The sequence below is a fragment of the Stegostoma tigrinum genome, chromosome 8 (genome assembly GCF_030684315.1).
Source record: "Stegostoma tigrinum isolate sSteTig4 chromosome 8, sSteTig4.hap1, whole genome shotgun sequence".
NCBI classification, from domain to species: domain Eukaryota; kingdom Metazoa; phylum Chordata; class Chondrichthyes; order Orectolobiformes; family Stegostomatidae; genus Stegostoma; species Stegostoma tigrinum.
In genome coordinates, this window is record NC_081361.1 from 58955805 (window position 1) to 58981242 (window position 25438).

Consider the following 25438-nt stretch of genomic DNA (forward strand, 5'->3'; position numbering starts at 1 on the left):
TATCCAATTCTGGGTACTTTGTGTTAGGAAGAACATTGAGGCCTTAAAGAGAGATCAGAAAAGATTTGCTTGTGTATTTGCTAAAAAAAAGGCAAGGTTTTCATCTTCTATTCAGAATGTTGATTTTTCCCTTGAATTGGTACTTTTTTTTTCAAGAATTGTCCTGGGGGCTGCAAAATAAAAAAAAAACATTGATTGTTTCAGCGATAGAAGGAACTGCACATGCTGGAGAATCTGAGATAACAAGATGTAGAGCTGGATGAACATAGCAGACCAAGCAGCATCAGAGGGGGAGCCTTGGGGAGGCTTGAGGACCGCTTTGCAGAACACCTACGCTCGGTTCGCATTGAACAACTGCTGCACTTCCCAGTTGCGAACCATTTCAACTCCCACTCCCATTCCTCAGACATGTCCATCCTGGGCCTCCTGCAGTTCCACTATGATGCCACCTGATAGTTTCAGGAACAGCAGCTCATTGGGAACCCTATAGCCCAATGGTATCAATGTGGACTTCACAAGCTTCAAAATCTCCCCTCCCCCTACTGCATCCCAAAACCAGCCTAGCTTGTCCCCGCCTCCCTAACCTGTCCTTCCTCCCATAGCAAGCCCCACCCCCATCTCCTACCTACTAACCTCATCCCACCCCCTCACCTGTCCGTCCTCCCTGGACTGACCTCTACCTCCTACTTCTCCACCTACGCTCACCTCTACTGGTTCCATCCCTGCCTCTTTGTCTGTCTTCTCTCCGCCGATCTTCTCCTCTATCCATCTTCTACCCACCTCCCCCTCTCTCCCTATTTATTTCAGAACCCCTTCCCCTCCCCCATTTCTGAAGAAGGGTCGAGGCCCGAAATGTCAGCCTTCCTGCTCGTCTGCTGCTTGGCCTGCTGTGTTCATCCAGCTCACAGCCTTGTTATCTAAAACATTGATTTGTGTTGTTTTTCTGTGGTACTCAGGTTCTGGATGACTATATACTAGGAATGCAGTACTTCAGTTGTGTGGAGAGACTGGAGAACCTGACCTGCACATGTTAGGAGGAGATTTTGTGTTCAAAATAATGAATGAGTTTGGTAGGATAAAGAGATACTATTTCTAATGGCAGAAGAGTTGATAAACAGATAACATAAGTTAAATTCTTTTGGCAAAAGTACAGGTAGCCATTTAGGAAGTCTGTTTTACTCAGATTATTGTAATCTGCAGTTTACTGCCTGTAAAGCGGATGGAAGGAAATTCAACAGCAACATTTAAGGAAAAAGGCTTGGACAAATCTTTGAAGAGAGAATACTTTAATGATACGAGCAGAGAAGTGGTATTTATTTAATACATCTACCAAGGAGCTGAGACAGAGCTATGAGATAATTTACCTCCCAGCCGTGAACCATTTCAACTCCTCCTCCCATTCCTCAGACGACATGCCCATCCTGGGCCTCCTGCAGTGCCACAACGATGCTACTTGAAGGTTGCAGGAACAGCAACTCATATTCTGCTTGGGAAACCTGCAGCCCAATGGTATCACTGTGGACTTCACCAAGCTTCAAAATCTCCCCTCTCATTCTATTGTTTACTAAAATATTGGTCAGTGTAGCAAATGATATGTGCTCTAAATTGATTGGCTCAATAAATAATTAATTTGAAAAAAAGCGCAATAAAAATACATATATATAATACAATTACTGGAAGACATAGGGGTTGGTTCATACTAAAGGCTACACTACCCATTATAAATCTGTGATGTGAATATCTGCTGAGAATTAGAGGTTAAGTTTAATTAATATAGCAAAGCCTGATTAAGAAACTTATGAAAAACTCTAATGTAAAGGCAAATCAAACAAGCCTAAATATGTGTTTATGTTACAAGGTCATAATCAATAATGAAAAAGATCTTGAGCAATTGAACACATGGTCTCTGGATGTCTGAAGGGACCCAAAGATACTGGAGAAATGGTGACCAAATCTGTTAGCAATATATATTATTCATATGGATTATAGAGTCAACGAGTTACGTTGAACATGAAATAATTTATTTACATAAAATAAAACAAACACCTACAGATGATGAAGATCTGAAACAAAAACAGAAAGTGCTGGACAAACTGAGCAGGCCTGCAGCATCTTTGGAGAGAAAACAGTTCATGTTTTGCATCCAGCGACCTTTCTTCAGCACAGTGACTTTGAATCAGTTTCATACAATTGAGTGGCTTACCCGACCATTTCAAAGCGGTTTGAAGGGATGACAGCATCTTACCTTGTGTAGTTGGATTTTACATTGTAAGATATTGAAAATCTTTCAGAGATTCTAACACACTAAATCCACAGGTTCCCCTGTGAGGTCAGTCATTGGAGGAGGTGGGGGTAATGTAGAGTTCCCACCTAAATGTGGGAGATGGCATTTTGGCCCTTTTTTTATTGTCCACCAGAGTTGGCACTGAAGTCATACCTGTAGTTATTCTAAGAAACCCTAGAATATGACTTTGACAAGTTTTGTTGAACAGTTTTTATGTAGTTGTAAAGAAGTTCTCACAGAAAATATGTCTTACATACCTATCATCTTTTATGACCACAGAAGTGTCAAAGCATTTTAGAGCCAATGAGGTCATTTTGAAGGGTGGCCACTATTATATTGGAGAAAAATTGACAGCCGGTATGCAGAAGGGAAAGTCCCATAGCAACAAAATGTGAGGCTGGACGAACACAGCAGGCCAAGCAGCATCTCAGGAGCACAAAAGCTGACGTTTTGGGCCTAGACCCGAATGAATGGTCTAGGCCCGAAATGTCAGCTTTTGTGCTCCTGAGATGCTGCTTGGCCTGCTGTGATCGTCCAGCCTCACATTTTGTTGTCTTGGAGTTCTCCAGCATCTGCAGTTCCCATTATCCCCAGTCCCATAAGCAGCAATGTCTAATGACTTGTTAATTTGTTTTTGTGAAATTGAATTGTGAATAAATATTGGCCAAGATCTGGGATAACCCACTAACCCTTCTTTAAAATATAGGATCAATTTACCTGAGAGGGCAGAAAACCCTGTGTTTGAATTCCTTTAGTACTGCAATGGGCAGGTGTTTTGACTATTGACCTCAAGTTCTGAAGATGGTCTTGAGCTCACAACCTACTTAATCAAAGGAGCCTGCACTGCAGACTGCATCTTATACAGGAAAATAGTACACTTGGGTATTCATTCATCTTTTTTCTCAAGTGTATTAGCTCAAACCCAGACTGATGGAACTTAGGATGAACCTGTCTGATAGCTGCATGGATCCCGAATCATTTAGATGTGGTTTGGGTGATCTAAACACCATTCCTTGTGTATGTGCAGTCACAAAGCAAAATGCTTCTGATAGTGCTGCAACAATGCAGCCTCTTCTGCAGTTGGAGCAGTGGTAATTTCAGAGCAAACTTTAGCTTGTGAGTGATTGGTGCTGACACTCGGTGACTGAAATGAAAGTTGTTATAAAGTCGCGATAGTCTTACCTGACCATAATAGTGCTCTCTCATCATAAAGAAATCAACTTGTGATGGTTTAACCTGAGGGTCACCGCGACCTCAGCTGGTGCAGGAATTGAACCATCACTCTGTATTGCAAACCAACCATTCAGAAAACTGAACTAATCCATTCCTCAACATTCACATCCATCACATGGATGAACACAGTGAATAAACAAGGAAAAACACTACTCCTTCATCATCGTTGCACTACAAAATATACAATTGTGCTTAATTGGTTTTCCAAAAAGAATTGAGAATGCCTTTCTCTGGATAGTTTTGCCGCAATAAGCCATGATGTATTTAGATTCTAGATACGACAGGATCGTCTCTGGAACGCTCATCCCCTCTGCCAGATTATTCAAGTTTCAAGAATGTACAGCATATATTATTAACTAAGGTAAGAAATATAGTTCAAATCAGTGATTTTAAAATTCCAGTTTTTCATCAATGCTCCTGTCCTCTGTATCAAAATCCTTGTTGGTATAAATACAAAAAATGGAAGAATGTGCCTAAATTAATGACCCAATGCAATTTCATCACAATTGGATGAGTTCTTACGTTCTGTAATTTATTTTATCTCACTCATTTCAGACTGGATATCAACGCTGTTTATAAAGTGAAGAGACAGGAATTACGACAAATGATATGTAGAAATTTGCAATATCTTTATTTATTTGTTCTTTGAATGTGGATATCATAGGGTGGGCCAAAATTTACTGCCCATCTCTAATTGCCTGTGAAAACGTGGTGGTGCCCTGCCTTCTTAATCACTGCAGTCTATTTGGTATAGATAGTACCCCTAAAATGCACTGAGGAAGTTCCAAGATTTTGACTCAGTGATACTGCAAGAAATTACGCTTGATGATGTTAAAATATATCTGCTGTTCTTTTCCTTCTTGATGGAAGTGGTTGTAATTTACAAGTTGTTTCAGGAGCCTTGATGAATTTCTGCCATGTGTCTTGTGAGGTACACACTGCTGCTAATGAGCATTGATGCTGTACGGATTGAACAATTGTGAATGTGGTACAAATCAAACAGGCTGCTTGGTTATTCATGGTGTCAACCTTCTCAAGTGATATTGGAGCTGCAGTCATCCAAGCAAGTGGGGAGTATTTCATTACACTTGTAAATTGAGCAAGCTTCAGGGAATCAAGAGGTATGATACTTATTGCAGAATTCCTAATTCCTGACCTGCTCTTGTAGGTACTATGTTTATATGCTGGTCAGTTTCAATTTCTGGTCAAGGTATTTCCCAGGCTGTTGATAGTGGGTATTCAGTGATTCAATGTCTTTTCATATTGTGGAGCAACGGTTTAGTTATCTCTAGTAGGAGACAGCCATTGACCAGGACTTGTGTGGATCGAATTGCCACTTGACAGACCCAAACCTGAATGTTGTCCAAGATACTGCTTCAGTATCTGAGGAGTCACCAGTGGTGCTGAACATTATGTAGTCATCCACTGATCTGATTTGATGATGATAGCAAAGTCATTGAAGAGCTGAAGATGGTTGGGTTTAAAACACAACCCGGAGGAAGTCCTGCGGAGATGTCCTGGAACTGACGTGAATGATCTCTGACATCCATTGCCATCTTTCTTTATGTCAGATATGACTCCAACCAGCGGAGAGTTCCCATCGACCCCAGTTTTGCTTGGGCTCCGTGTGCCACTGAGGGACAAATGTGGTCTTGATGTCAAGGATAGTCACTCTGACTTCACTTCTGGAACTCTGCTCTTTTATTCATGTTTAGACCAAGGCTGTAATGAGGTCAGGAGATATGTGGGTTGGATGAAATCTAAAGTGATTGCCCATGAGTAGGTTGTAATTAAGCAAGTGCTGTTTGGTAGAAATGTTAATGATATCTTCCATCACTGTACTAATTATCAAGAGTAGACTGATGGGGTAGTAATTGACCAGTTTAGTTCTTGTGTGTAACACATACTTAGGCAGTTTTCCACATTGTCTGTCAGATGCCATTCTTATAGCTGTACTGGCACGCCTTAGCTAGGAGCATGCTAGTTCTGGAGTACAGATGCTCAGTACTATTGCAAAAATGTTGTCGGAGCCCATATCTTTTGCAATATTTATTGCCTTCAGCCTGAAGTCCTGACATCGAATTCAGATTCTGAACAGTGGCATATATGATGTTGGGGATCCCCTCCAAATCAGCTGGCATGGTACTGTTGCTAAGCTACTCAATGTGATGCCGATTGAAATCCCCCATCCAGAATATTTTCTGTGTCCTTTCCAGCCTTAATGCTTCTTCCAAATAGTGTTCAACATTCAGGAATCATCAGTGGGGAATGTGATAATCAGCAGAAGATTTCCATGCCTGTATTTGGCCTGATTGTATGAGACTTCATGGGGGCTCGGGTCAATGTAGATGACACCTAGGGGCAAATTCCTCCTGTCTGTATATCACTGTGCCGCAACCTCTGTCGGGTCTGGCTTGTGGGTGAGACACGGCATACCTAGCAATGATGAGTGTGTTGTCTGGGACATAGTCATGCTCACAGGATCATACCTTATAGGCAATGTCAGGCTGTTGCTTGACTTGTCTGTAAGACAGTTCTCCGAACTTAGGAACTTGCCCCCAGACATTGGTATGGAGGAATTTGCAAAATTGATAGGACTGAATTTGCTGCTGTTGTTTTCAGTGCTCACATCCATGCCAAGTAGTCTGTCCAGTTTCATTCCTTTTGAGCCATTTTGTTGTTTGTTGCAACTGAATTACTGGCCTATTTCAGAAGGCAATTAAGAGTCAGCCAGATTGATATAGATCTGGAGTCACATACAGAAGATGAACACAGTTTTCTTTCCCGAAATGTCATGACTGAACCAGATGGCAAATTTGGAAGAAAAACCCCAATGATTTCATGTCCACCAATAGATTTTTAATTCCAGATTTTAATAAATTCAAACTCCATCATCTGCCATTGTATGATTTGAACTGGGCCCCCAGGATATTACCTTGGTCTTGCATAACTAGTCTAGCAATAATGTGCCTCCCTATATAAATAATAGGAAGAAATGTGAATAAACAGGTCAGATATGAATTCCTAGAATCTAGTGAAGATAAATGATTTATTCATAAGGCATGGAACCAATCAAGCTTGTTGATTGCTATTAATTGCCCAAAGCTCAAGATTACAAATGACCACGAAGACTAGGAATTCGAGGAGAGTTTAATGAGCACAACAGAATTATGCTACACAATTTGTGGTATCCTTGCGCACTGAAACTAGAAAGAATTAACTATAAGCATAACTCTTCAACCTATTACGAATTAAAAAGCTGTCTATCTCCTCCTAAAATTTGCTCAATATCCCACATCCACCAAACTCTGTGGTTGTGAATTTCTAAGCTAGCGACAATATGCCTTGGTGACTCATGACACTGAGGGAAGTAATTTTACTTTATTTCTGTTTTAAATGTGCTGGAATGAGGCTGAAGCATTTTCAACATAAAATGCATGGTAGAATTCAAAATTTGATGTTGAATTTTTTTTAAAAATCCTGTGGGAGGTTCTGGTTCTGAAGTCTGAATTAAACACCAGCTGTCAACTGGAACTTATGAGCCCTCATCAAGTCAGCTGTGTCAAATATTCCACTTGGTGCGAAAAGACTGTCAATTCAATGCAATTTGTTTTCTGTTTGCAGAATTTCAGTTTATTTATTAGTTGCAGAAGTAATTGGGAAGTGTTTGTGACATGGGTGAAGTTTATACTCTCATAGTTAGAAAGAGGATTTACACTTACATTTACAACTGGAAGACTGCAATTGGCATCCAGTTTCCAGGTCCACTTTTGTCATAATTATGCGTAGCTCCAGGTTCAGAGCTATTTGTGTGCAGGGAGAAAACTAGTGGTGAAGTGAAAACTTATGGGTAAATTAAATTTAACCAGATGACAACATTAAAAGGAAGAAGTTTGAAAATGCTAAAAGCCTGTCTTCAATTCTAAAATGCATTTGAATCTGTTAGAAAGCTAAGCGATGGCCTAGCGGTATTATCGCTGGACTGTTAATCCAGCGATCCAGATAACGTTCTTGTCACCCAGATTTCAATCCTGCCACAGCAGATGGTGGAGTTTAAATTCAATAAATATCTGGAATTAAGAATCTAATGATGACCATGAATCCATTGTTGATTGTTGGAAAAACCCCGATGATTCACTCATGTCCTTTAGGGAAGGAAACGGTCATCCTTGCCTGGTCTGGCCTACATTTGACTCCAGGCCCACAGCAATGTGGTTGACTCTTAACTGCCCTCTGTGCAATTAGGGATGGGCAATAAATGCTGCCTAGCCAGTGACGCCCTCATCCCATGAGTGAATAAAAAAACATGTGCCAAGGTTGTAGGAGAAAAAAGTATAGAGGCAACAGGAATAAAAAATGGGAAAGGAAACAGAATGTATGCATGTATCTGTAGGCAGGTACTGGAGCATCCTTATAATCAAGCCCTGTTTAGTGGACATGAGTAATAAGATGTTCAGATTGGTTAAGATTGGTTTTTGGATGTATGTGTCAGGTGGAGCAACATGAAATCAACAGTGAAAAGAACAGATTGCATGAACAGTAAATAAATTTGAAATGACCATCCATATTTAAGAGCTGGCAAAAAAAGAGTAAACCTAACTTGAATCTACTGGCAGCAGAACACTTTTATGCAAACATTTGTTGTGAATGAGTACATAGATAAGCTGCAGAGCTGGGCTGAGAGGTGGCAAGTGGAGTTTAATGCAGACAAGTGTGAGGTGATGCACTTTGGTAGGAGTAACCAGAAAGCAAAGTACTGGGCTAATAGAAAGATTCTTGTAATGTAGATGAGCAGAGAGATCTCGCTGTCCATGTACACAGATCCTTGAAAGTTGCCACCCAGGTTGACAGGGTTGTTAAGAAGGCATAGTGTTTTAGCTTTTATTAATAGAGGGATCGAGTTCCGGAACCAAGAGGTTATGCTGCAGCTGTACAAAACTCTGGTGCAGCCGCACTTGGAGTATTGTGTACAGTTCTGGTCACCATGTTATAAAAAGGATGTGGAAGCTTTGGAAAGGGTGCAGAGATTTACTAGGATGTTGCCTGGTATGGAGGGAAGGTCTTACGAGGAAAGGCTGAGGGACTTGAGGCTGTTTTCATCAGAGAGAAGAAGGTTGAGAGCTAACTTAATTGAAACATATAAAATAATCAGAGGGTTAGATAGGGTGGATAGGGACAGCCTTTTTCCTGGGATGGTGACAGCAAGCATGAGGGGGCATAGCTTTAAATTGAGGGGTGAAAGATATAGGACAGATGTCAGAGGTAGTTTCTTTACTCAGAGAGTAGTAAGGGAATGGAACGCTTTGCCTGCAACGGTAGTAGATTCACCAACTTTAGGTACATTTAAGTCGTCGTTGGACAAGCATATGGACGTACATGGAATAGTGTAGGTTAGATGGGCTTCAGATTGGTATGACAGGTCGGCACAACATCGAGGGCCGAAGGGCCTGTACTGTGCTGTGATGTTCTATCTATCTATGTGAATGAGTGAAGAGGGCACTTTGTCAGAAACGTAGCTCCATTATGTTCTTTGACTCAATGTTATTACAATTATGCAGATTTTCCTAACACTTCCTCCTGTTTCATAGATGTGCTACAAACCGAGAAAAAACATATTTTTATGAAGAACTTAAATTTCTGTGAGGTGACTTCACACCAATCCACATCAGCACTCTGCTGTGAAAGCTCTGCTTATGTTTCGACAGCTGTGGAAAAATTTCCATCACAGCAACTAAAACAACTTTCCATTTTGTAATACAAACAGCATTTTCAATAAACAACTCTCAACCTTCGAAAAGAAAAAGTCAATTTGCCTTATCCTCAATGTAACAAGTTTCAGGATCTAGATCTACACCTTTTCTAAAAGCAAAATTAATTGCTGCTTTTTTGGGACCATCTGTATGCTAAATTTCACTGAAATCCATACATTAGGTTTTGAAATGTATCATTCATAGACAAACAGACTAACAACTAAAGGTGTAAACATTAGCTCCATATACCTTCAGAGTTGGAGGTAATATTAAATGTTTCAGAAAATTTCATGCCGTCTTCCACAATATACTTTTTAGATTTTGTTAAAGCATTTATTTATTTAAAAATAAATATATTTATAAATAATATATATTAAGAAACCCATTTATCATAGAATTTTGATATACAGTCATCTCGTATAATAACAGATGACATGCAAGTGGGGTGATGCATCAGAAAACGCAACTTATAAATTTGTTGGTCGATCCAAAGAAAAGATCCATTGCCATAGTAACTGACTGGCATTGCTCACCGTATGTAGCTGTTTGTCATCTGTCAAAAAGGACACCAACTGCTACTGATTCCCTTTCCTCTCAGTGCCACTGCTGTGCTAATCTCTGGTATTGCAGTTTCTGATTGTTAGAGATAGCATAAGTAGAGATACTCAAAGGAGAGTGTGGGCAGAGAACTGTTCCATTTGTTCTGATATGCACTGCCAGAACACTGACCTGGCCCCAAAAATCCTAACTGTCAGACTAAAGTACTGATAACTATAATTTATATAATTAATCTGAAAAACAGTACAAGGTAAGATCACTGTATCGTATGTACATCTTTCATCATTTTTAATCAGTCTTTAACAGCTTGTAATATAATGCATTTATCAATGTGACATTAAATAATAAAAATTGTAAATCAGCTTTTACTCCAGTAAATGGTGGCCATTTTGGATATTTAGAAATAAATCTTTCCCTTCCCATGTCCCAAAAGCACTAGCTTGTATTCAAAAAAAATCCATTTGCACTTACAGCCTGAAGGCACTTCATCCTTGAGCCATTCTTCGCGTATAAGCTCAGAGTGCTGGCAGGTTTTTGAATCTTCGAAGAAAGGCATGGTCGCTGATCTCAGTCCTGTTTCCAACTGAGGTGTGTCCATGTTTACTCTTTAGCAGTAGACTGGACAGTGGATGAGAAATAAAATCATGGTTGGTTCTGCACCCCCATCCTGCCCACTGCACCAACTGAGTTCATGGACAGACAGAGCAACTGTAGTAATTCTATTGCTATTAATACTGACATCAGCTAACAACATAAATTTATGATCAGGTGAGGAGGGGTGAGAGGTGTTGTGATAAAGAAGCATGTTCTTTTCAGCATGAAGCGACATCTGTATCAAACAATAAATGTAATTACCCAATCTCAGTGTATCAGTTAGAAACCATTCACAAGGTTTGAATGAAAAAAAGTTCAATTTTATTATTTGCTAATTTTGAGAAAAATAACAAAGATGTGTGTTAAGCATACATACACACATTTCCAAAATTAAAGGGGTAGTGCATTTTATGAAAAGAAAATGAAAGTGATGTACAGTTTTAAGTCCTCTGGGTGTTCTTTGAGTTGTGATATTTTGACACCACATTGGTTTAAGTATTGTTTTATATCTTCAGCAGTAGGAAATGATTTTGTTTTTTTGAGTTTTTGGTGTTTCGATGTCTCCTTTTAATCAGCTCTGTCACTGCCTCTCAAGGAGGAGAAGAGCCCAATGAGAGAGGGCCTGCTCCAATTTGATCCAGTCCTAAAACCATCACTTCCTTTCTATTTGAATATTGCTCCCTGAAATACCATATAGTCCAATGTCTGAGTTCCTTATTCCCAAGCTTGGTAATTATAGACAATTTTTCTCCCTGTAACATAAGTAGAAGACAATTTATGGGCAATTTAGCATGGTCAATACACCAAACCTGCACATCTTTGGACTGTGGGAGGAAAACAGGATCATCGGAAGGAAACCCATGCAAACACGGGGAAAAAGTGCAAACTGTACACAGACAGTCGCCCGAGGGTGGAATCGAACCCGGGTTCCTGGCACTATGGGACAACAGTGCTAACCACTGAGCCACCATGCCAAATTTTAAGGCAAATTTCCACTGGAAGTCGACTGAGCCATTGAGCAGATCTGTCTCGTATTATTTGATAATTTAATTATGATTCACTGCATTGCAAGCTGATGAATACTCAAAGTACAGTGTGAAGCTGAAGGAACATAGCATGCCAGGCAGCATTAGAGGAGTAGGAGAGTCAATGTTTCAGGCCTACACCCTTCACCTAGTGAGGGATACTGATGTGTTCCCCCAGTTCCGCACTGTATCAACTCTGACTCCAGCAACTGCTGTTCTTGCTATATCCAAACACTCAAAGTACCCCAGGTCTAAAATATTGATCTTTAAATTTAATTCATAGGATCAGAGTGGCCTTGGTCTAGCTATCAGTGAAGATAACACAAATGAAGGAGTCATCATTAAAAGCCTTACTGACAATGGAGCAGCAATAAAGGTAAGAAATTGGTTTAAACAAATTTAGCATCTCAAGTACTTGCTGATTAGCAAGTTTTGAGATCTGGCATTGAATCTTAATATGATTCCAGATTTCCAGCATCATCTGTAATTTGTTTTTGGATTTTATAAACAGGTCTTTTTTAATGATGTTAAATATAACTTGCAATGTTAGCAAATTGCAACAGCATTTACTAGGTTTTGTTTACAAGTTCCACCGTAGCTAAAACTAGTCTGCCACAGCTACATCGTGTCTAAGGATACCACGGGTGGTCTCATACCATGCGCAAAAATTCAATCCAAGGAAGTGACTTCTGAGATAAATGCTATCTGATATGTTCCAATGCTATAAACTCAAAAACTTTGTACGTTTAATGAAAATTCTGTAGTATTATTTTCCTTCTTGCTGTCATTCTCCACACAATGTGACTGCAAAAGCAACCTGCATTTGTATATTACCTTTGACATGAAAATACACTCTTAGGTGATGAGTGGTGGAGAGTGTGGTTGAAGCGATGTCCATAAGTGGATTCCTGAAAGAAGGAGAGAGATAGAGAGTTTTATGGAAGAAATTTCATGGAACCTGGGCAGCTAAAGCCATGGTCAACCACTGTGAGGACACAGGCCAGGGAAGTTGTATGCAAAAGAAGTCAGAGTTAGAGGAATGACATGTTTTTGTAGGTGTTACAGCACTGGAAAAAGTGAACTTGTCGATCATTTTAAATTTAGTTTAGAAGTCACTGCAGATCAGCACATACAACAGTGATTGGTGAGGTTATGGTGGGTGTAGGATGGGAGACCAGCCGGATGTACCTGGAAGTGAGAAAAGATATGGATAAGGATGTCATTGACAAATGTGTAATATCAGGATTGATACTGATACTGATGTAGAAGAAAGTTTAGGAAGGCAACATTGTGTTCCAAACTGCCAGGATGTAGTTGAAATTTGACAGAAATTGCACAAAATTATGGAGCAATGTTGAGATGATAACTTCAGTACCCTTTGTATCGAGCTGTAGAAAATTCTGCCCCATCCAAGATAAGAGCCTGGATTTTCATAGAGATGTGGGAACATCTATGGCTTATCCAAAAGAACACTTGAAACCTGGTTCCAGACATCTGTACTCCCAATTCTGTAAAAAAAATCCTATTTTTGAAAATAGTGGAAACAGGATGAGAACGTGATCACTAATGGGAAAAACTGACTTAATTGGGCCTTTTGAACTGATTTCTGAGTTCAAACATAGTTCAGTTTTGCTGGAGTGACAGTCTAATCCCATGTCGAGAGAGCTACGATTATTTTAGAATGAACTAAATGTTCATAAAGAAGAAATAATGTCTGCAGGACTGTCAAGCTGTCAAACTATTCAAATGCCCTTTGGGATGAGTGGAGGGGCAAGGATTGGCATGGAAAGTATGAAAGGCTACTGGGATGGGTGAGGCATGGATTGGTACATGTTGACATTGACAGGGTTGGGAAACGGTCAGGTGTGTGAGTGAATGTGAAAGGCTATGGCTGGAGAACATTATATTTAACAAGACAGCTTGGACAAAGTCCCAGAAAATCAAAACATGCCTTTATCTGCTTGCCTCAAAACACAGCCCCTGTAGCCATTTTTGACCTGCAAATTGAGGATGGTGGGATACTAATGTAATATGCTTCAATATCTCATGGAATGACGATCCTGTCTTCGGGACTTTTTTTTTAAATTTCTGAGGTCCATGCCTTGAGAAGGGAAGTTACCCAACTTAGAGCAACCAGCTAATTAGCAAAAAAAAGTCCTACATATCAGACAAATAACAGGATGGTGCAGAGGCTGTAGAATCTCAGCACTAGGGGAATAATAAAGCAAATATAAAGAACATTGAAGGAAGAAAGCCAGACCCTGTTGACAATGCACTCTTCCCATGTGAGGCCAGGATAGTTATGATTTGAGAACTCTTCCCCATCATAGCTTCCCATCCTGATTTATAAGGTAATACCCTTTAATTTTGATTGCCCCCTTTCTACTTTTCTCAGCACTCCACAGAGTGACCCTTGATAAGCACCCTGACCATTAATGCCCAAATCCCAGGACTGACTGTAACACAACCCCCTGAAGGAATTGGCAAGACATTGCCATTGCGCTGTGGAATTCTTTACCACAGAGTGTTTCAGTGCTGGGCTATTGAGGATATTCAAGGCTAAGTTAAATAGATTTTTAATCAGTAAGGAATCAATGATTATGGGGAAAAGGTAGGAAGGTAGAATTAGGGATTATCAAATTAACCATGATCTATTGAATGGCAGAGCAGATTCACTGGCCTACTTCTGCTCTTATGTCTTATGGTCTTGTAGTACAGCTCACCCCTCAGGTTGATATCTCCACAGCACCTCAACTGACGAATCTATGATTTTCAGAATGATTGCATTCGACCTGTTGGACTTAGAGCTCAATCCTAAACTGTACGGACACAGATCACAGACTCTAGTAGAACTGAGCACCTGGCTGACTGTGGAGAATAACCTGTGCCGTAATTGGACAAGCCCTGTAACTAATTATGATAGTGTCCCCTGACACTCGCAGAGTACAGTGCCATACAGAAACACGTTGATCCTTGACTGTTCCATACTCTGAACTGTGGAAAAACTGTCTATTCTTTCCACTGTGCTGAAAAGTGTTGTAAGTCAGAGACGCTGACAGCTTGTATGTCACCTCTGAAGAGCCAATACTCTAAAATACAAAGCAATGCAGAAAGGCTAGCAGCTTCCATGTAACCGCAAAGTGAGTGTTAGTTAAGAAAGTAAGCTAAGAGCCAGAAGCATGCATCTACAGAGGTTCGTGAGTTGCGTTTGCATGCAAAGTGACCTGGCTGAAGCATACTAGCCGTAAGTGTCCCAGGGTCCTGAAAGGCTGAAATGGTTTGAGAGTTGATTCAAAATCAGGCAGGCTGGAATGGCAACGCTATTTGTGGTGGACAAAGATTTGAAGTGACTGGTGTCCATGAAACATGCAGGAAAGTGTGGTGAAGACTAGGTTGCCTGAAAGTGCTGAAAATCAGTACTCTGACTTTCATTGAGATAGCAAGAACTGCAGATGCTTTTCAGAAGAAGGGTCCGATCCGAAACGTTAGTTTTCCTATTCCTCTGATGCTGCCTGGTCTGCTGTGTTTCTGCAGCTCCACATTTTGTTAACTCTGACTTTCATGTCAGGAATTGTTGCTGTCTCTCTTTTCAGAGAATGAGGGGAGATTTGGGAGCTGTATTGAAATGAGGTGAGTTTAGCCAATAATGCAATGCCGTGCAAATGCATGGAAAGAAAGTAATCACGGCTCATTAGCAAGATTGGGAGCTCATATTTAAATCTGAAGGGGTAAATCAAAAAGATTTTCTCAACACGAGAATCTTATTTTTTTCATTTTTGTTGTGTTTTTTCAACTTTCTCACCGTCGTTTAAGTCAAGAAAGGGAGCAGAAATTTATGCATTGCATTTCTAAACTTTGTTCCTGACTTCCAGTGCCCCTTCAAGAGAAAATCCATTCCTCACATGTTTGCAGTCTATTCCCTCAAAGACTTCAATGTTTCAAAACGATTGACTCTAATGCTTCTCTTTTTTTTCCTTTATTCATTCATGGGGTGAGTGTGTCACTGGCTAGACAACATTTATTGCCCATCCCTAATTGCCCAGAGGACAGTTAAGAGTCAACCACATTGCTGTACATCTGGACTTACAGGTAGTCCAGACCAGGTAAAGAGGGTAGTTTCCTTCCCTAAAGGACATGAATGAACCAGATGTGTTTTTTCCCCAAAATTCAGCAATGGAGTCATGATCATCATTAGACTCTTAATTCTAGATATTTATTGAATTCAAATTCCACCGTCAGCCAAGGTGGGATTTGAACCCAGGTCTCCAGAACTATATCAAGGTCTCTGGGTTAACAAGCCAGCTAGGCCATCACCTCCCCCTGTGATTATAATGTGTAAAAGCCCCAGCTTCTTCAAACTCTATTCATAAGCTAAGCTATTCATTCCATCATATTATGGTCACTCATCCCCAAGGTATCTTATACAGCTAGATTTCCAATTATTCCTTTCTCACTTCACAATACCCAGAGTAGTTCAGATGTGGTCTCACCAAGTCCCTGCACTGCTGTTGTAAAATTTCCCTATTTCTACATTTCATACACCATGCAATAAACACCACGATTCTATTTACATCCAGTCAGCTGCAGAATTTTCTGATTCTTCCTAACTTCACTCAACTGTGAAGATAAAGTATTTCATATCCTCCCCTAGCTTCCCTGTCATTATTCCATGGAGCTACTGCTAATCAACACTGGTGTTGGCTAAGAAAGTTAAAAAAATAAAAGCTTTGTTAAACCTGTGGCACCTCAGTGAATAGTAACATAGTGGAAATGTTAATGGATGAGTAACCTAGCAGCTTGAATTGACTCTGCAGGGACATGAATTCCAATCGCAAGATAGCTGGTGAAATTTTAATTTTAATAATTGTTTTGGTTAAATAAATAGGGAATATAAATTTAGTCTCTGTAATGATGGTCTTTAAACTGTTGGATTGTCGTGGAAATCAAAACGTGTTTCACTGATATCATTTAGGAAGTGGAATCTGCTTTCATACCTGATCTAACCCACGTGTAAGTACAGAACTATAGTAATGTTGGTGATTATTAACTGCTCTTTTAAATGCCTTAGCAAGCTAGCCAGTTCTGCCAATCTGTTGCAGAAACATTGGAAACGGTAAAAGCTCAGGAAGGCCGCTTACCATCACCTTCTCAAGGTGAAGTTAACGATGGATAATAAATATTTGCCTTGACAGCGTTGCCTGTATCCCAGGAACAAATAAATACCACCTCCTTAAAAGATTTTAATACCAGATGGAATTGAGCCCTATCCTGTCTCCACTAAAACTGAAATATGGTGGATAACAAGTTGTGGAGCTGGATGAACACAGCAGGCCAAGCAGCATCAGAGGAGCAGGAAAACTACCATTTTGGGCCTAGACCCTCCTTCTGAACCTTGTTCTGAACCTGTCTTCTATACCTTGTTATCTCAGGTTCTCCAGCATTTGCAGTTCCTACTATCTCTGAACTATGGTGGGTTGAGTTCCTGCTTGTGATTTTTTTTCTTTAATTTTTTTAACCATGGCCTTCTCCCCGCCCCCGTCAACATGCAAAACATGTCCAGGTGTTTTAAGTTATCCCTTCAGTGTCTGAAGCAGCATGTGTAATTTAGAATTGTGAACACAATATCAAGTCTGATACAGAATGAGAAATAAAGAGAAGGAAATAAAAATTAAGGTTAAGGACAAGATAATAAAGGACAGAAAGAAAAACTTCCTTGAAAAATTGAGAATTTCCAAAAGTTAACATCTAAAGGAAAGTGACCATACACTTTTGACAGGAAAGTTTCAGGTGGCTGTCAGTAATGAGAACAAAAAATACTGTTAGAAATTCATTTGTACTTGAATGAATAAGTCCCAATTTTTCTGATGTTTTCAGTTCATATAAAGTGGGTGAGTACTGCAACTTCCCTTCCATTTATCAATGCCAAGTTTCTCAGTTAGAAACCATGAGTATGAAGCATGTGGATGGAAGTGGAAATCAGACAACAACTTTTGATTTCCATATTTAACAGACCATTTGCGGTTGCCAGAGATGATGTCCAGTTTACACCTTAATATTGTTTAACACTAATAACCTCACTGTCTTCTAACTATAAAATCTGGTCCTCATGATGTGTTCAAAAAGTATAGTTAATAATGACTTTGCAATTTACCTTGTTAGGATGGAAGAATAAAAGTCGGTGATAGAATTCTGGCTGTGGATGATGAAAATGTAGTGTCACAGCCTCCGGAAAAGGTAATCACATGATTCATTTCAAGTTCCTCTTGTTCACTGATCCTTGTTATTTTAAATAATCAGCATCCCCATACAACATAGTTTATGCATGTTGTGCAATTCGAAGTACCATGGTGTATGAAAACACAAAGGCTTTGCAAAAAAATAAGAAAAGTTGTTTTAAACTTATCTTGACATTTTATGGTGATTTCTGGAGTTTCTGACCATAAATCTGACGAAATCGAAATGAAGAGGAGTTAAATCAGACTCAAAATGTTATTTCTGTTTCCCTCTCCACATAGGCTATCTTGCCTGCTGACTGTTTCAGGCTTTTGCTGTTAGTTCCAGAAGTTTTATTGTTGTGCTCATTAAGCAGAGAAAATCTATCTTGACACTGTCTTATTTCCATCCTGTTGATAGCATAGCCTCTGATTCTGTAAAGCATTCTATTCAGCATACTTAAAGCTTGGTGCATAAGTATACAGGTAGAAAGTGAAGATGTAAAGTTAAAGTGAAAATACTGGAAGTGTAAAGCAGGTCAAGTAGCACCTTTAGAGACAAAAACAAAGTTAATGATTCAGACTGAGACAACAAGGTGTAAGAGCTAGATGAACACAGCAGGCCAAGCAGCATCAGAGAAGCAGGAAAGCTGACGTTTCGGGTCGAGACCCTTCTTCAGTAATGGGGGAGGGGAAAGGGATTCTGAAATAAATAGGGAGAAAGGGGGAGGCGGATAGAAGGTGGATAAAGGCAAAGATAGGTGGAGAGGAGACAGACAGGTCAAGGAGGTGGGTTTGGAGCCAGTAAATGTGAGTGTAGGTGGGGAGTTAGGGAGGGGATAGGTCGGTCCAGGGAGGACGGACAGGTCAAGGAGGCGGGATGAGGCTAGTAGGTAGGAGATGGGGCTTGCGGTGGGAGGACAGGTTAGGGAGGTGGGTACAAGTTGGGCTGGTTTTGGGATGCGGTGGGGGAGGGGTGATTTTGAAGCTTCTGAAGCCCACGTTGATACCATTGGACTGCAGGGTTCCCAAGCGAAATAGGAGATGCTGTTCCTGCAACCTTCGCGTGGCATCATTGTGGCACTGCAGGAAGCCCAGGATGGGCATGTCGTCCAAGGAATGGGAGGAGTTGAAATGGTTCGCGACTGGGAGGTACTGTTGTTTGGTGCAAACTGAGCATAGGTATTCTGCAAAGCGGACCCCAAGCCTCAGCTTGGTTTCCCTGATGTAGAAGCCACATCTGGAACACTGGATACGGTATACCACACTGGCAGATGTTCAGGTGAACATCTGTTTGATGTGGAAGGTCTTCTTGGGGCATGGGATGGGGGTGAGACGGGGCGGTGTAGGGGCAGGGAAAAGTGCCAGGGGTGGGTGGGGCTGGAGAGGAGTGTGGAGCAGGCAAGTTAGTCATGGAGAGAGAGTGGTCCCTCCAGAAAGCAGATAAGGGTGGGGAGAGAAAAATGTCACTGGTAGTCCGGTTGGATTGCAGATGGTAGAAGTGTCAGAAGATGATGCATTGGATCCAGAGGTTGGTGGGGTGGTACGTGAGGATGACGGCAATTCTGTTTTTGTTATTATTGCAGGGAGGGAGTGTGAGGGATGAGTTGCAGAAAATGCAAGAAACATGGTTGCGGGCTTTCTCGACCACTGCGGAGAGGAAGTTGCGATCCTTGAAAAATGAGGACATCTGGGATGTCCTGGAGTGGAATGTCCCATTCTGGGAGCAGATGAGGCGGAGGTGAAGGAATTGGGAATAGGGGATGGCCTTTTTGCGGGAAGGTGGGTGGGAGGAGGTCTGCTCTAGGTAGCTGTGGGAGTCAGTAGGCTGGAAATGCATATCGGTTTCCAGGTGATTGCCAGAGATGGAGACAGAGAGGTCCAGGAAGGGGAGAGAGGTGTCAGAGATGGTCAACGAGAACTGAAGGTTGGGGTGGAAGGTGTTGGTGAAGTGGATGAACTGTTCAAGCTCCTCGTGGGAGCACAAGACGGCGCTGATACAGTCATCAATATCACAGAGGAAGAGGCGGGATTTAGGGCCAGTGTTGATTTGGAAGAGGGATTGTTCCACGTATCCTACAAAGAGGCAGGCATAGTTTGGGCCCATGCAGGTACCCATGGCCACCCCTTTTGTCTGTAGGAAGCGGGAGGAATTGAAAGAGATGTTAAGGGTGAGGACATGTTCAACTAAGCGGATGAGGATATCAGTGGAGGGGGACTGATTGGGCCTGCGAGACAGGACGAAGCGGAGGGCCTTTAGGCCACCTGCATGGGGTAATGCAACTATATAGGGACTGGACGTCCATGGTAAAGATGAGTTGTTCGGGAACAGGGAAGCGGAAGTTTTGGAGGACGCGGAGGGTGTGAGTGGTGTCCCGGACAGAGGTGAGGAGTTCCTGGACCGAGGGGGAGAAAGTGGAGTCGAGATGAGTTCGGTGTTACAGGAGCAGGCAGAGACAATAGGTCGACCCAGGGCAGTCAGGTTTGTGGATTTTGGGAAGGAGATAGAAATGGGTGGTGCAGGTTTTGGGGAACGGTGAATTTTGAGGCTGTGGGTGGGAGGTCACCTGAGGTGATGAGGTTGTGGATGTTCTGAGAGATGATGTTTTGGTGGTCGGGGATGGGGTCATGATCAAGGAGGCCATAGGAGGGGACGGCAGAGAGTTGGAGCCTGGCCTCAGCAATGTAGAGGTCAGTGCGCCATGCTACAACTGCGTCTCCCTTATCCGTGGGTTTTATGGTGAGGTTGGGATTGGAGCGGAGGGCTGTACGTTCTGTTTGGGAGAGGCTCCAAAATCTACCCCCCTCCCCAACTGCATCCCAAAACCAACCCAGCTCATACCCGCCTCCCTAATCTGTCCTCCGACCTATCCACTCTTCCCATTGCCAACCCCACCCCCATCTCCTACCTACTAGCCTCATCCCGCCTCCTTGACCTGTCTGTCCTCCATGAGCTGACATATCCCCTCCCTAACTCCCCACCTATACTCACGTTTACTGGCTCCAACCCCGCGTCCTTGGCCTGTCTGTCTCCTCTCCACCTGTCTTCTCCTTTATTCATCTTCTATCCACCTCCCCCTTTCTCCCTATTTATTTCAGAATCCCCTTGCCCTCCCCCATTTCTGAAGAAGGGGTTAGACCTGAAACATCAGCTTTCCTGCTCCTCTGATGCTACTTGACCTGCTGTGTTCATCCAGCTCTACACCTTGTTGTCTCAGATTCTCCAGCATTGGCAGTTCCAACTAACTCTGCAATGATTCATGCTGACAGTTTTTCCACAAAATGTATGGACGATGGGCATAACAAGTTGGAGCTGATGTGCAGAAGTAGGTGAAGAGAAAAATATAAAAGGGAAGATCCATAATAGGTTGAAGAGCAAGAGAACTTAAATAACAAAAATGTTGATGATGCAAGGTAAAAGAAGGCGATGTTAAAATGTAAATGTGGGTTCTGAAGGAAATATGATCATAAGCAGAATAATTAATAACAACTTGTGTATGAAAGAAAATGAAAGCAGAGGTTATGATCTGGAATTGTTGAATTCAACATTTTAGCTAAAATGTGTAAAATGGCTAACTGATGAGATGATGTTTTCAAGCTTCCACTTGATTAGAACTATGTAGAAGGCCAAGTTCAGAGGGCTAACTGGACAAGACAAAACTACCTGCTTAATTGGCAAAACCTCCACCACTGTAGACATTCACTCCTTTCACCATCAATATAGTGGCAGTACTGTATACCATGTACATAGTGTAGTAACATGTCAAGGCTCCTTTGACTGCACCATCCAAACTCTCATTCTCTGTCACCTTGAAGAACAAGGGCAACAGGTATGTGGGAGTACCATCAAACTACAAATTCCCCTCCAACCACTCAGCATCCTGACTTGGAACTATATTGCCATTCCTTCACTGTTGCTGACCTGAAATCCTGGAACTTGCATCCTAAGAGCACTCTGGATGTACCTACACCACATGGACTGCAGTGGTGGTCCTCACTGCCATGAGTATCTCCACAAGGGCAATTTGGGATATGGATTAAATGGTGGTTTACCCAGGAGCTCCTGCATCCCATGAGCTAATAAAAAGAAGAGAAAAAGGAATTGGGGGATGAATTAAAATGGTAGGAAACCAGAAGTATATGAATTGAGCAGAGGTATTTTATGATTGCCCAATCTGCATTTGGTTTTGTAGAGAAGGCTGTTTTGTGAACAGCAACTACTGTATAGTAAATGTAAGGATGTACAGGACAATTGCTGTTCCACTGAGAAGGACTGTTTTGCAACCTGGGCAGTGAGATGGAAGGAGGTAAAAAACATTTGTGAGACATCCCATGAGCTTACATGAGATAGTATGTGAAAAAAGAAGGAATTGTTGAGGATGAGTGTTGTGGAGAGAACATCCGTTGGTACTGTTCAAAGGAGAGAAGATCGTTAACTCCCCTGCTCTTCTTTGAAATAGTGTCATGGGTCTTTTATGTTAATCTCCACCGAAGGTATCTGCACTGGAGTGTCAGCCTTAAATTTTGAACTTTAAGAGTCCGAATTGGACCTGAACTCTCAAGCAAGTGTACTACCCTCTGAACCACAGCTAATGTGGTGTTGAGGGGAAGATTTGGTTAGAGTCGGCAGAGATGACAAGATAATTTGTTAAATGATGAGGCTGGCAGGATGGATTATAACGAGAAAGGGACCACCTGTCATGGCTCTAGGTGGAATAGGAAGAGATGAACGCAGTCTTTTTATTTTGCTTTTGGGAATAAGGATGATGCTGGGTCTATGGAGTTGTGCTGTGCAATTAAGCTGGACCAAGGAAGATCTCCTGAGCAGATTAGGTCAGTGACAGTGATGGCCTGATGTTAGATTCTGGAGTTATGATCCAGCTGGAGGTGGTAAGTGACATTAGATAGTTGACATTTCAATTTAACAAAGGTGACCGATCTGATTTCCCTTTTTTTGTACTTTAAGTTAATTGAAACCAGATATGACACATTTTAATCAGGATGTTTTGTTCTGGTTGTAGGCCATCAACCTTCTCAAAAAAGTAAAAGGAACAGTGAAGTTAACAATCAGTTGTCAGGACCAGTCCCCACAGCAATCTCTGGTACCACCACCTTCATATCTTAACACAGATACAGAGGCCTTGGATCGCAGTGAGTACCTCTTAAACGTTACTTGTTATATTGCAGAAAATGTCATCCAGAATTACTTTTCAATTCTAAATGGAACACTAATCTGTGGCTATGTGAGCAACACAATACATGGCAAAATCTCACCTCTGTGACAGAAAGTGCTTGTAATAATGTCTAATCAACGTGTTAGACATAGAAAGGAAAAATGAACTATACAAGTATTCCATGTCTAGTGCTGAGATCAGTCTTGAAAGTCTTGGTAAATTCATGCTAAATACTGTTAACCACTGTTGAGCAATTGTCAAAAAAGCTGATATGCTGTAGTTTTGCCTAATAATTTAATATCCTATAAGTCTGAAGACTTCATGATCAAACTGTATTGTGCTAAATAAATTACACCTCAAATGTTGGAGCCATTATCAGTCCATCAAATTACAGGGAAGATGTTCTAGTGCTGAAGGTACGTGGAGAGGCTGATACCAATGAGATTGTAGATTTGCTTGCCGAGTGGGGAGTTTTAATTGCAATCAAACAGACTAGCTCAGTGAGCAAGTCTACAACCTCATCCACGACTGGAACTACAAATCTTCTCAAAAAGCTGATACCAATATCTGATTTATGAGAGAATACTGTGTAGGCTTGCGTTCAATGACCTGAAAAAAAGAAACGTTATTTCACTTTTAATTAGTTCGTGGTATGTGGGTGTTGTTAGCCAGACCAGTGTTGATTAATTGTGCTGCAGAAGGTAGCGATGAACTGCTTTCTTGAACAACTGCAGTCCTTGTGATGTAGGGACATCCAGAGAGTTGCTAGGAGGGAGTTGCAGAAGTTTGACCCTGAGATAGTGAAGAAATGATGATCTAATTTAAAGTTAAAATGATGTGTGGCTTTGAAGGGAACTTAACAACTTGTAATGTTTCTGTACATATGCTGTCCTTGCCTTTCTAGGTGAAAGAGGTTGTATGTTTTGTAGTTGTTGTTCTTGTTGGAGCCTTGGTAGATTACTTATTAAATTTTCTAGATAGTGCACATTGCTGCCAATGTGATTTAGTGGTGAAGGGCAGAATGTTTTAAGTGGTGGATGGGGTGCCAGTAAAACAAGATACTTGAGCTTCTCGGGTGTTGTTGGACCTGTGCCCATCCTAGCAAACTCCCTATTTGTGCTACAGTTGGATGTATAAGGACTGTAGAGCTTAGATCTGATCCTCTGTTGATGGGATCAGTTAGCCTTGTCTGCTGCTTTTGCTGGTTGGGTGTGCAAGTGATCCTGTGCTGTAATTTCACAAGGTTGACACCTCATTTTTTTAATACATCTGGCACTCATCCTCACACGTTGTCCTGCATTTTTCATGGAACCAGAGTAGATCTTCTGGCTGTATAGGAATAGTAGAGTGGCGGAATATACCAAGCATTGAGGTTACAGATTATATTGGAGTCCAATTCTTCTGCTTCTGAGAGCCCAAAGCAGGTCACAGGTGCCCAAGTTAGAATTGCCTAATGTGATTAAGTTCTGTCTCATTTAACACTTTCTATCCACAATGACTGTGTGGTGGTCACTCTTGCGTAACTGTCATGGAAAGCCACAGCTGCAACAGGTACATTAATGAGGTCAAGGTCAAGTAGATTTTTCCATCTTGTTGGATCCCTCACTACCTGCCACAGACTTAGTCTAATAACAATGAATTTTCAGATTTGACCAGCTCACTGTGTAGTACTGCTGCTGAGCTGCTTTCAGTGAAGGACAGCAAAGCCCCCTACCCAGAGTCAGTACCTTATAAGATATTTAAAGTGATTAATGGTATGGAAAATATTAATCTCTACTATTACCTTAAATTAAACTGGAGACATAGAACAGAATCATAGATTCAAAGTAATATAAAGGATCCATATCAGGAATTTTTCTTCACATACACAATGATTAATGTGTGAAGTAACTTCGCAGAAAAAGTAGCAACAATTACAAAAGCAACAAAAGTAAGGTAACAGTTGAATACCACAGTGGATGTTATATCTTTAAGGACTGATATATTACGGTGTCCTTCATTACCTGTAATCCTTGTAATCTTAAAAAAAATTCACAAGTTGAGATGTAAACATTTTAGAATTGTCCCAGTTGCGATTGTCTTAGTATTAAACAATACACCTTTTCTTCAAAGACTTAAGTCATATAGAATTCACCTTGCTGGTTGTATGTTCATTTCTATGATCAACTCACTGTTTGTGGAGCCTATTTAACTGCTTATTTAATTCTGTGTCTAATTTTAGGCTTCTGAACTGTCTACTGGTTTAACCACATGAGATTGTATTGTTATTCAGGTAACATTTTGACATCAGGAGTGGTATCAGATCCAGCAATTTGTCCAGTAGTCCCAGGACAGGAAACTACCCTGGAAATTTCAAAAGGACGTTCTGGACTCGGTCTCAGCATTGTGGGTGGGAGAGACACATTGTTGGTGAGTAACCTCTTTTGAGGTATTAGCAAAGGTGAAAACAAACCGCATGTGATTCATGGAGGTGAATTGAACATACTGACCCATATACAGTTATCCTCACTTAATATTGTGGCTTCATTCTTGAGAATAGCTGTTATAAAGGTGTGGAGAATGTTACCCTGAAATGCGAATCATGCGTTCTTATAAGAATCAATATAAA

General features: G+C 41.1%; 1 protein-coding gene across 4 annotated transcripts in view; it reads left to right on the forward strand.

Annotated features, from left to right (window-relative positions):
- The window catches only part of patj (PATJ crumbs cell polarity complex component), a 347670-nt gene that overhangs the window by 267929 nt on the left and 54303 nt on the right, over positions 1-25438 (forward strand). For 3 of the 4 annotated variants that reach the window (XM_059647917.1, XM_059647916.1, XM_059647918.1), the window contains exons 33-37: positions 3786-3878; positions 11728-11820; positions 17604-17678; positions 22678-22807; positions 25103-25239. In XM_059647917.1, the coding sequence (XP_059503900.1) occupies positions 3786-3878; positions 11728-11820; positions 17604-17678; positions 22678-22807; positions 25103-25239 (528 nt within the window). The remainder of the gene's footprint in view (positions 1-3785; positions 3879-11727; positions 11821-17603; positions 17679-22677; positions 22808-25102; positions 25240-25438) is intronic. The other variant, XM_059647919.1, reaches the window with a different exon arrangement.